This window comes from Cervus canadensis, chromosome 9, assembly GCF_019320065.1.
Source record: "Cervus canadensis isolate Bull #8, Minnesota chromosome 9, ASM1932006v1, whole genome shotgun sequence".
NCBI classification, from domain to species: domain Eukaryota; kingdom Metazoa; phylum Chordata; class Mammalia; order Artiodactyla; family Cervidae; genus Cervus; species Cervus canadensis.
This window is the reverse complement of record NC_057394.1, coordinates 65,152,085-65,165,075: the sequence shown is the minus strand read 5'-3', so window position 1 is coordinate 65,165,075 and position 12,991 is coordinate 65,152,085. Positions and strand designations below refer to the sequence as shown.

The window sequence follows — 12,991 nt, the reverse complement described above, 5'->3', positions numbered from 1 at the left end:
TCGCAAAGAGTTGGACACAGCTGAAGCAATTGAGCACGCATGCATACATAAATGTCTATAGAGTAAAGGAAATGGGTTCTTATCTTAGAGAAAAATAATTAGAGGAAGGCTTTTTACCAGGGGTGTCTTGAAAGGATGGTGTCATGAGATATGTCTTAAAAGAAATGTAGACTATGGTCTGGGAACATGATCTCCATCTACAGACTCCAGATCACCCCCAACTCATCATACAGTCAAAGTAAAAACAAATGTAGCCATAAGACAAGTTGCCTTGTCAACTGCCATCCCAGGTCCTTGCTACAGAGAAATTCTAGAGCCCCCCAGGAGCTGGCAGAGCATTTCAGGGGAGGGAGTGGCATTGGAACTGATTGGAACTGATCTGGGGCAAAATGGAGAAGTGAGACCGTACCTCCTAGATTCTGCGTACAGAGCATCTTCCTTCCCCCAAGGTGCTCAAGGCTTTTAGGAACAACCCAATGGGCTATAGATACCACATTCCTCTCTGCTCTGCATCCCCAGATATTCTCAGTATTTCTCTCCTACAATGCGCTTCTTTCCAAGGCCTGTGCCCTCAGGAGTCTCTCCTGCTATGCACTTCTGTATTTCCACAAGGTGAGCTTGGATTAAGAGGTAACCCTCCGAAGTACTGCAGGTACACAGAATGGGACCACTTGCTCCAGCAGCGGGACACCGCCATGCCCCAGGTATGCCACTGGAAGGAAACGCAGGTGGGAGCAGGCAGACCTACTAGCTGAAGAGTCAAGCCGCATGTAATACCCTCCTGAGCAGTTCAAGATATGACGTAAAGAGGACAGAGAACACCACATGGCTGTGTCAGAATCCAGAAAGGTGAATAATGACATTAAAACCAGATCACAGAGATCTCATAGAGTGGGCTCAAGCATTAGGGACACTGTTTCTGCACACGCCTTCTAAGCCCAGAGGCCCTGAAATGAGTTGTCACATGTGAGATTCATTTTTCAAGCTTTCAGGAGGGATCACTCCAAAATCTATCCCTTTTTAAACACATGGAAGAAAAGATATAGTTCTTCAAAGACGCGTGTTGGGCAGAGATGAAATTTTGTAAATAAACCTTTGCTCTTGAGCACATGGCTAAATATGCAGTCTAGAAAATGACACTTTTCCATTGATGGCTAATGTGATGTCCACTTATTATTATCAATACAGATGACAAGTTGAATGAAAGAATTTGAAAAGTTTCTCTGTTGTGATTTCACCAGGAAAATGGGACTCTGATCATTTTTTTCAAATTCCATCATATCATTCAGATTCTATCTGGGCTTCATGACATATGGTCAGGTGAAGAAAGTGGTGGATAGATACTGATCTGCCTGGGATGAGGTACCTGGATGGACTTCCAGGTATCCTATCCACAGCTGAAAATACACCTTCAACAAGTCAGAATGCAATCTCTTGATCTTTCAGTGCAAGATGATCACATTTAAAGCACAACTTCATTGGGGGTGATGGTGGGGGTTAAATCAAGAGTTTGGGATTAACATATATACACTACTATATATACACGATGATATAGAACAGATCATCAATAAGGACCTACTGTATAGCACGGGGACTGCTACTCAGTATTCTGTAATAACCTACACAGGAGAAGAATCTGAAAAGGAATGGACATATGTATATGTATAACTAAAGCACTTTAGCTGTATACTTAGTTACTATGTGGTGGTTGCTTAGTTGCCCAGTTGTGTCTGACTCTTTGAACCCGATGAACTGTAGCCCACCAGGCTCCTCTGTCCATGGGATTTCTTCACAGGCAAGGATACTGGAGTGGGTTGCCATTTCCAGCTCCAGGGGATCTTCCCGACCCAGGGATCGAACTCACGTCTCTTGCATTGGCAGGCAGATACTTTACCACTGAACCACCTGGGAAGCCCTAAATCAACTGTACACCAACATAAAATAAAAATTAAATTTAAAAAAGCACAACTTCTGGGCTATAAACACAATGGAAAAGGAGTGAGGGTCAGAAGAGCAAGAGGTCACCTTTCTAGGAAGCAAGGACAGGGAACCAAGGCCACAAGCTTGGGCGGTGAGTGCAAAACTGCATGTACCGCAAGCAGACTTGGAGCATTTGTTGCAAGAATTGTATATGGACTGGGGCAGAATACAAGCTTGAAAGGCTTTTTGGACATTTAGTCATAATAGTTAAAGAATCGCAACAAAGACTTGGGGCTTAACATAATAACCTCACTCAACACTTTTCTCCCCCAATTAACTACTGCTCAAGATGGAGGGATAAAGGGCAGGTTTCTTTTCCTCTCCATCAATTCTCCACGTTGCCTTGCTGTTTTCTGCAGGAAGTTGGCCTGAGTCTGCTGGAAAATTAATAGATTTATTTAATGAAGGCAAAGGGCAGAATTGTTAAATTTTACTTGATTTGGTTTTTATTTCACGATCATCACTTTTTACTGCACTTTTAATCCTATACATCTTGGGTTCTTGACACCGGTTGTAGATTAAGATCAGCTAGGTGTTCTTTTGTTTTAATAATAATGTCCCAGCAGGACCTGAGCATTAGTATTGTTCAAAGTACTAACGTCAGAACTTCTGGGAATGGAGCCCAGGCAAAGAAATTTTCAAAAGCTCCCCAGGTAATTCTAATATGCACATGAGGTTGAGAATAACTGCAATATAAAAAAGAAACTAGGTGTTGATTATAAGGATTTCAGTTTTAAAATATCTGTCTGGCCTCAAAGATAATGTCTCATTAGAGAAAGTTTCGACTTTGAGATTAAAGAATGAAAAAGAAAGCATCAAGGTACAGAGGACCATTGGGGATTGTGTGTGTATTCTGTAGGTAGGGCACTGATACAATTCAGGGGTTATTAACAGCCTTGGGAGCAGAAACTTTTCTGATAATCTGATGAAGGCTCTATCTTCTCGAAAACAATCTACATATACACACATTTTGCAAATTTTAGGCTATCACTGTGTTCCTACAACCAATGTTAAGAACCTCTGATACAGTCATAGACTGTTATAACTACCATAAAAGGAACAAATAAGCAAGTAAAAAAAATCAACCGTAAGAACTGAGAAACCTAAGACTGGGTCTTGATTTTGCCCCTAAATTGCTGTGTGATTCTAAACAAATTACCTAAGCTTGCTAAACCTCAGTTTTTCTATAAAGCAAAATGTTTATCTGCCTATAGGGCAGTGTGGATGACATTTTTACAATTTTGTAAAAATAAAATCAATTTTGAGTAAATGAATAACTGTAAAACTACTTTGAAAAGCTAGTTTATTATTAGAGATATGCAGGGGGCTTCCCTGGTGGCTCAGTGGTAAGGAATCTGCCTGCCAACGCAGGAGACATGGGTTCGATCCCTGACCTGTGAGGATCCCACATGCCCCAACTGTTGAACCTGTGCTCCAGAGCCCAGGAACCACAATTGCTGAGTCCACGTGCTGCAACTACTGAAGCCCAGGAGCCTCGGAGCCTGTGCTCTGCCAACCGCAAGAGAAGCCACCACAATGTACTCGTGTATGGCAACTAGGGTGTAGCCCCTGCATGCTACAAGTAGGGAAAAGCCCAAGCAGCAGTTAAGACCAAGCACAGCCAAAAATAAATAAATAAATAAGATTATTTAGGGGCAGAAAAAGAGAAATTCAGAATTTATCTAAGAAGAAACATACAATTTCCTGGGTAACTGATACACATATCTGGCTTTCACTATTATGTACACCTGCCTTTGTCAGCAGATCATCAATTTATAAGGAATTCAGCAACTCTTGAGCAGACTCAGAGCTATATTAGAAGCTCTGTACCAGAAGGATGGTAAGTACCAGCCCAGGTTGGCCTATATATTCAACCTCTCTCTCCCTACTGTATAATGAATAGCCTGCAGTTTTCATTTGTGGTGCTTTATGTCAAACTGCTAGTAAATCCATTCCTGTTACTTAAAAAAAAAAAAACTCATCATGTGTTAAAATGCAAAGGAAGAGTAGTACCAGGAGGAAGAAACCTATGAACCAAAATTTGGTCTTTGAGGCCCTGGGCATTCCCACTGGCTCCCTATCAGAGAATCTCTGCTCCTTATTTCACAAGGAAACACTGTCTCAGAAATACCTTCAGTCCCAAGATATTAAAGTATAAAAATCTGGGACTGAGAATAAAGCTTGCTTTTCACAGTCAGTGCTGCAGTGTTGAGGCCATTCACCCTGACTGTGGTAAGATGTTAACCAGAGGGGCAAACTTAACATGCAGATTCTAAACAGGGTTACCCTAAAAGAAAGATCACCAACCAAAGCCTTCATGTTCCTGGGTGTCTAAAGTTCCTATTCACTTCATTGTCTTAGTCTTAATAAAAAGAAATAAGCAATGCGCAAGGAGGATCTGATACTGATACTGAATTTCGTTTGCTGTTTTCCACTCCTCAGAAAAATATATTAAAATGCAGAGTAGCTCAAACTACTGTCTGTTTGTTCATAAAGGAAAATGCGTTATGTGCAGAAATTTCAAGTGAGAGGAGATCTCAGGTCTTCAAAAGCAGCTATTATCAAACAAAGCAACCAGAAAATTAAAGCACTATAGATGGCTCTGACCACAGTCTTGGCTGTCTGCCAGCAGCTTCCTCTCTCGGTAGGAGCGATTTTGAATTGTTTATTGTATCCACAAAGTCTCTCTGAGTGTTCTGCTTCTTTGACGTAAAATTCCTCCCCCTCTTTTACAGACTATTACTTTAACTGTATAGTTAGTCTCTCCCTAAACCCTTGTTTACCATCTACTATGAGTGAGGCCCTGAAAAGAATGGTACATGAGAACATTCAAGGTGTTTTTGTTTCTTGTAAAGAGGAATGGCCATTTAAAGACCTAAGCAGCTTCATTCTGTCCCTCCTAACCAAGGTCCCCCGAGTGGATGACTTACATGTGCCTCTTGCCCCACCCACTTTACAGTAGCTCTTCACCCCAGACAGCTAATGGGGGAATCTCGGCTTCTGTGATCATTCCTCTCCCTCCCTGACCACAGAAGTTGGGCTATTCTGGAAGGGTGTGTGTATGAGAGAGAGAGAGAGAGAGAAAATGTCTTCTCCCCAAACAAGGACACACATCTGAATTCCAAATGATTGAAGAATTTGGTCTCAAGCAATCCTATATTCTGGTTAATTGAGAACTGCCACTTACATAAATTACCAGGTCACAAACAAATAGGTCAAGAGGCTCTCAAGATGGTGACTTCCTCTGTATTAATCAGGAAAATGCACAGCTAAGAGTTGAATAACAAAACCATACACTTTTTTTGGATGGTTGGTATTTTGTTTGTGTATTATGACAAATCATAATGGCTGTAATTCATCACATCAGAGAAGCAATCAACAGTTCTAGCTGGACAAAATTAAAATTGATTGAGACCCTTTGTCACCCTGGCAGAAGATAATAATTACATCATTATTTATTAACTATAGAGCCAATAGCCGAAAGTCTTTTTAACTTCTTTAGATTTAAGATCTACTATACATTAAAGTGGGCTTCCTTGATAGCTCAGTTGGTAAAGAATCCGCCTGCAATGCAGAAGACCCTGGTTCAATTCCTGGGTCGGGAAAATCTGCTGAAGAAGAGATAGGTTACCCTCTCCAGTAGTCTTGGGGTTCCTTGGTAGCTCAGCTGGTAAAGAATCCACCTGCAATGCGGGAGACCTAGGTTCAACCCCTGGGTTGGGGAGATCCCCTGGAGAAGGGAAAGGCTACCCACTCCAGTATTCTGGCCTGGAGAATTCCATGGACTATATAGTCCAAGAAGTCACAAAGAATCGGATACTACTGAGCAGCTTTCACTTTTTCATACACTGAAGTTCAGAATATACAAGCAAAGCAAAATATGACAAAATTAGAGAACAATCAAGTGAATGTATTTAATCTGAATAATCCTGGGGAAAGCCTGCTGTTGTGTTTACATCCCATTGGTAGGACATCTACTTTGCACTGAACACTATCCTGGGTACTCTGCATCTTTGGTTCATGTTATCCTCACCACATCCATGGAAGCATGTTGGTTGCATCCATTCTAAGTAGTGAACAACTACACTAACAAAGATCATGTAGATTAATACAGGAAGCACCTCCTATAGATAGTGCAAACACCTAGAAAAACAAAACACTCTTCGTAGAAACTGCATCTCAACTTGCAGGGGAGCAATGGAGACACAGACAGAGAGAACAGACTTGTGGACACAGTGAGGGAAAGAGGGTCGGACGAATTGAGAGAGTAGCATGGAACACATACATTACCAAGTGTAAAACAGATCGCCGTGGGAATTTGCTGCATGGCACAGAGCGCTCAAACCCGACGCCCTGTGACGATCTAGAGGGGTAGGATGGGGTGGGAGGTGGGAGGGAGGTTCAAGAGGGAGGGGACATACGTATGCCTATGGCTGATTCACGTTGATGTATGACAGAGAGCAACACAATATTGTAAAGCCATTATCCTCCAATTAAAAATAAGTATTTTTTTCTAAAAAAGAGTTTTTTGAAGGATAAGCAAAACTGGTAGGTATCCAAAATCTCAGAGGATGTTCCTGTTGGAGCCACATTTCTTCCTTCTCTTCTTGGCCCACAGCATGTTCCCAGAAACAGGCCAGGGACAGAGAGGAATGAAGGAAATGAAGAGTCATCAAGCACATCGAGTGTCCTTAAGAATAGTTCTGATGTCATTTATCTCCACCTTCCAAGAATCCTGGGATGGCCTTGCACAGACAAGTCGCAGGTACTGTCAGTTCAGCCTGTGACCATAAGGGCCAATGTCACTGAGGAAGATTTGCATCCAGCATTGCAATAACTCAAGCTGATGTACCCTCCTTGCAAGGATGGCCAGTGTGAGGTGACGTGAGGTTAGGACAGTCCGATCCCTGGTTGGATGGAGATGAACTCAACGGAAGTTTTTCATGGATAGTGAGAGAATGAAACTGTTGTTGGCTGGTTTGTGACTGCTTTTTAGACTCTAAATGGTGGTCAGAAGCAAGGACCAGGGCACCCCCTGTTATACAGTTCTGAAGGAGCCGAAAACATGGGCAGGAGATAGAAACTTTTTGCTGACTTTCTCCGGGGTGCTGCTGTGGTTTCTACCCTTCACGAAGGAAGCAACCTTAAACTAAGTTATAAAGAGCATTTGAGGACTTCCCTGGTGGCGCAGTGGATGGGAATCCGCCTGCCAAAGCCAGCAACACGGGCTACATCCCTGTTCCGGGAAGATTCCATATATGCAGAGCAACTAAGCCCGTGTACAACTACTGAGCTGGCGCTCTAGGGTTGATGAGCCACAACTACCGAATCTGTGTGCCCCAACTACTGAAGCCCACTCACCTAGAGCCTGCGCTCCACAGCAAGGGAGGCCCTGAAATGAGAAGCCTGTGCACCGCAACAAAGAGTAGCCCCCGCCCGCTGCAACCAGAGAAAGCCGAGGCAAAGCAATGAAGACCCAGCACAGCCAAAAATAAAACAACTAAGAAAAAGAGAGAGAGAAAAAAAGAATATTTGATTCTTTCTGCATCATCCTGATTCTTCCTTTATGACAAACACATGATTTCCGGGCCTGACCATTCCCAGACCAGTAAAGGAAGACATTCCCACTTCCCCAAAATTGTACAGTGATGGTGGTGGCCATCTGGTCGTAACATCATGGGAGAGAAACTAGCATCATTAGAGGCCAACTGTTGCCTTTATCCCCTCTGCTCCTCCTCTGCCTGAGCCTAACAACTCTAAAAGTTCCCCAAGTTTGAGTGACAAGGCAACTTGACCATGGACTCAAATTCCCATATATTTGGCTCATTCTGTCCCCAAATCTTATATTTGTCAATAAGAAAAGCCCGTGGCTGCTAATTTGTTTGTAATCCACCCTTCTGAATGCTTTACTTATAAAATTATTATAAAAAATATATAATAACTTTTATGGGACACTATGAATGTGGATACCCACTCTGTCTTTAATACTATTAGAGAAATATTAAATTTCTATGTAGGAATGGGAATGGTATCATGATAATATCAGGATTTTTAAGAGTGCATGGCTTTTATAAACACACACTAAAATATTTACATATTGAAAGATATGATGTCTGGGATTTGTTTCAAAATAACATGGGAGGGTTGCAGCAGGTGGGGATATGGGTGAAACAAGACCGGCCTCCAGCTGACCATTGTTGAAGCTGGGTGATGGGCTCATTGTGCTGGATTTTGTGTTGTGGTGTTTGTATATGTCAGAAGTTTACCATAATAAAAAGCTTTAAAAAAAAAAAAGAATCAAAACAGGTTAAAGTTACTTTAAATTCACATTGGAAAATCATATTTTTCAAAAATGCTTAAAAATAGATGCAGTTTTATGATTTAACATTAAAGGAGATTTAAAGCTATACATAAAATATTGCCTGCATATATATACATTTACATATGCATGTAAATGGAAAACTAAAACTATGGAAAAAACAAATTATGGGTGCCCCAACTGGCAAGAATACATGTTATTATTCGTAACTTGTTACTTTTTTTTTTCATTTTCCTAATTTTCTAGAAAGAAATACATTAAGTTTTTAATTTTATGAAGTTATTTGTATAAATCATGCTCGTGATGCATAAGGTGAAAAACAGAGTTATAGAATTGTACATGAAATAGAATCTGAATTTGTTTTTAAATGTGTGTGCATGGTGTGTGTATGTGTATCTAAAATAAACATCATCAAATTGTTAATGATGATTATCTCTGAGTGATGGCATCATTGGTCATTTTTTTTTTGTCTTAGTCTGTTTCTTCTTCAGTTAATATCTCAGTCTCAGCCTGTTTCTTCTTCAATCAATAAGTATAATGTTATAATCAGAAAAACATAGAATAAGAAAAGCTAACTTATTGCTATTTCTTTAGAAGTAAAGGATTGTCTATGTAGGACAATATAAATATAAGGAACTATGTAATGTATACTTAATAAAACAGATAAGTAAGTCCAAGGGAATTTTAATTCTCTTTGAAAGTATATCTTAAGCTTTTAAACAACGCTGATATAGAATTGTTCTAACAGCCACCACTAGGCAGTAATGCTCTTGCCTTCATATACTCACTTCCTTAATAATCGTGGCTCATTTTCTGTCCATCTCCAGGTATATCCATGCCAATACCAGTCTTTGGGCTCCAGGATGATTCCAAAGTCTTTAAGGAGGGGAGTTGCTTACTCGCGGATGAGAACTTTGTCCTCATTGGCTCTTTCGTGGCCTTTTTCATTCCCTTAACCATCATGGTGATCACCTACTTTCTCACCATCAAGTCGCTCCAGAAAGAAGCCACTTTGTGTGTGAGTGATCCTGGAACACGGACCAAATTAGCTTCTTTCAGCTTCCTGCCTCAGAGCTCCCTGTCTTCGGAAAAGCTCTTCCAGCGGTCCATCCACAGGGAGCCAGGCTCCTATGGCAGGAGGACTATGCAGTCCATCAGCAACGAGCAGAAGGCTTGCAAGGTGCTGGGCATCGTCTTCTTCCTGTTTGTGGTGATGTGGTGCCCCTTCTTCATCACCAACATAATGGCTGTCATCTGCAAAGAGTCCTGCAACAGGGATGTCATTGAAGCCCTGCTCAACGTGTTCGTTTGGATCGGTTACCTCTCCTCAGCAGTCAACCCGCTGGTGTATACACTGTTCAATAAGACCTATAGGTCGGCCTTTTCCAGGTATATTCAGTGTCAGTACAAGGAAAATAAAAAACCATTGCAGTTAATTTTAGTGAACACTATTCCGGCCTTGGCCTACAAGTCCAGTCAACTCCAAATGGGACCAAAAGAGAATTCGAAGAAAGATGACAAGACGACAGATAATGACTGCACTATGGTTGCTCTAGGAAAAGAGCATTCAGAAGATGCTCCTGCAGACAGTAGCAACACAGTGAATGAAAAGGTTAGCTGTGTCTGATGGGCTGGTTGCCATAGCAACCGTGGAGGGCAACACAGAGTCCGCTTTCCCTCTCTGGGAGGGGAAAAAACTGGGAGACTGCAGAAAATTAGGCCAGTCTAGTGGAACCAACAATAATATCTACATGCCTCATTTTATTCTGTCAATGAAAAGCAGGGTTCAATGCCACAAAACGTGCACTTCAAAAATATTCTGACAGCATTTCAGCTGTGAGCTTTACGATATTATTTTTAACATTGTAAATGATGTGTCTTTAAAGTAATTAGCTTTTATTGTATATTTACAATGAGGCCATAAATAAATCTAAATTATCTTCTATTTTCAAGTGGAAACCTTGCTGCTATGTTGTTAATTGATGGCATGAGTTGGGTACCTTTTGCTGTAAATAAAAATAGCTCTAAATAGTGAAATATTGGTTACATATAATGGCCTCTTACATAAAGAAAAATTCTCTTTAAAACTTACCATGATACATATTTTGAATGACAACAACAAAAAGACACTAAGGACAGTGTTGTGAAATCTGTATTGCTATGATACTTAAAAGAAATACTTGACAACTTTTTCATTCCTGCTTTTCCATAGATGCCATTTTCAAATATTCACAGAGCTGCTGGCATTTGCTGCACTTCAAGTTAATTCTCAGAAGTGAACAAGATTTTAAATGTTTTTTAGTAACTATTGCTGCTTTCTCTTCTACTACTTGTGCTTTATTCTGAATTTCCAATGTAGTCTTGTTTGGTGTTTGCTCTACTAGGTGAACCTATCAAAAGGATAATCAGACATTACCAGATACATTTCTAGAACTCGCTTCTCCTAAGCAGCACCGTAGAAGTGTTTGGTATCTTGCCCTTTAATGACTGCATCGTGCATGCGCTCCTCTGAGCAGTAAAGCAGTATTGATGTAACTGTCAGGATTGAGGAACAAACTCAGGTTTTTTGGCTACTGACAGCCGTAGAGTCTTAGGTTTGTTTGTTCAGTTGCCCAGTCTTGTCCGACTCTTTGTGACTCCGTGGACTGCAGCATGCCAGTCCGTGGGGTCTTAGGACAACTCTGTAAAACACAGTGACCCTCCTGTTGGCATCCATTAGGTAAATCAATGCTTTCAGATCAATGTATGTTATTTACTAAAACTGCTCAGTTTTGGATTCACAACTGGTGATTGAGTGTACACTACGTGTGACGAAATACCCTAGGTATGAAGTTATAAAAATAATTAAAACAAGATCTTTGCCTTTAAAGAAAAATAACCTAATTACAATGGTCCTTATCAAAAATAGTAATTAACAGACACTTAGAGAACCAGTTCAATTTATTTCCTTCTCATCTGGCTCAGAAACAGGTTTGTTTCTGCTCTGAGGATCGTCTTCTCAGTTAGTTTCCTGACTGGCTGCCCATGAATACCCACCAAATGAAGGAGGGGAGAAAATACCACTGAAGGTCAAAATCTGCAAATTAATTTAGGAATACGCACTTCAACCTTGACCCCAGCTCTGACTACCAAATATTGAGCGAAATTTTTGCTCCACTTTCCGAAAAACAAGCTCATTTATTACTCACTGACGCTGGACTCCCTACCCCTAAAAAAGTGGTAATGTAATATTTTGTAGGAAAGTTTGCTAAAGAGACAGAGATGAACAGCAGTTAATTCACCTTGATATTATATTACTCTAAGTTAAACTGCACTTTCTTATTGGAACAGATGTTAGATATGTTATTACAATACTGAAGCCTCTCTATGAATCAAAAATAGTTTTCTGCTCTACGACATTTGGGGAAAAAAAGCTCTATTTGAAAATAAAGAATGTGGGAAATACCACTGTGTAGTTTGGAAATGCATCTAGGGCTATCCTATTAATAATTATGTCCTTTTAAGTACATTGAAAGGTGTCTTTTTCAAAGCTAGAATTTATGGTAAGCTGCTAATACCTAGGCTCCATTTGAACTGAACTATTTTAATGATTATACCATACTAACTGATACAAAGGTTTAAAAGTCTCTGCTCTAATGTATTTTGCCTTAGTTTATAACTCTGCACATCTCATTATATAGTAAAGACTACAGATTCTACACCCATATACTCAATCTTGGTCAGAATGAACATAAATACTGCCTGATATGTCTTTTGACTACATATATATTACAAATGTGTATGTTTTTCTCTCCATAATTATTCTTTCAAGTGTATATAGACAAACATGTATCTGTATACTTGTACAGACATGTTCCCATGCACTTTATTCAATATTTATATATTTATATGGAGGAAAGCAAGAGTCATTACTGAAAACATTTAGTATATACACATGTGCATGTTTGTGTCATGTCAATTTAAATGTGAATTTCATGTTCTAACGTTTCTATGATCTTCCATTGCTGTCAAAGCAGATTAAAATGTAACAGAGGTGTCAGCTCTTTAAATAAACTGGAAGTTTACCTAATTTTGTGGGAAGACTAACACAATTCTATGAGGGTGATGAAAGCAATGTTCCTTTTACATACTTGATTTGTCCTAAATAAAATGGTAATTTTGGGCTCTTTGTTAAGTCTGGGGATTTTCAGATTACTAAGTTTTTTGGGTGGGTTTTTTTTTTGTTTTTTTTTTCCGCCCCATCACAGAGCTTGCAGGATCTTAGCTCCCTGAACAGGGATTGGACCCACACCCTTGGCAGCAAAAGCACAGCAATCCTAACCATTGGACCCCCAGGCAATTCCCAGTAAGGCTTTTTAACATACCTCTTACTCCAGTGAAACAGTCCTTGACTTATTTATGGATTTGTGATTAAAAGACTCATTCCTAGTCAATATTAAAGTAGAGTGACCAATCTTATTTTACTTTAAGTTGAATGGTAGATTCTTCCACATTTGAAGAAAAGAATTAAGTGTCATAGTTAGAGAAACCTGTTTAAAATATGCTTAATCTACTTGGGCACAGCACCATCTCATGGTCATTTTTTGAAGTGCTACCATAGAAAAATTCAACTAAGTCACTGTAACTGCTTTTGCAAAGGGTGCCTCTCCACTTGTGCATCAATGAAACATATTTATAAAGTGTTAAATTATT

At 40.0% G+C, this 12,991-nt stretch overlaps 1 protein-coding gene across 1 annotated transcript in view; it reads left to right on the top strand.

The window, feature by feature from the left end:
* Positions 1–12,467, top strand: part of HTR2A (5-hydroxytryptamine receptor 2A) — a 63,133-nt gene extending 50,666 nt beyond the window's left edge. Inside the window, exon 4 of the mRNA XM_043478177.1 lies at positions 9,127–12,467. Within this exon, the coding sequence (XP_043334112.1) occupies positions 9,127–9,926 (800 nt within the window). The 3' untranslated portion in view covers positions 9,927–12,467. The remainder of the gene's footprint in view (positions 1–9,126) is intronic.
* Positions 12,468–12,991: the final 524 nt, after the last annotated feature.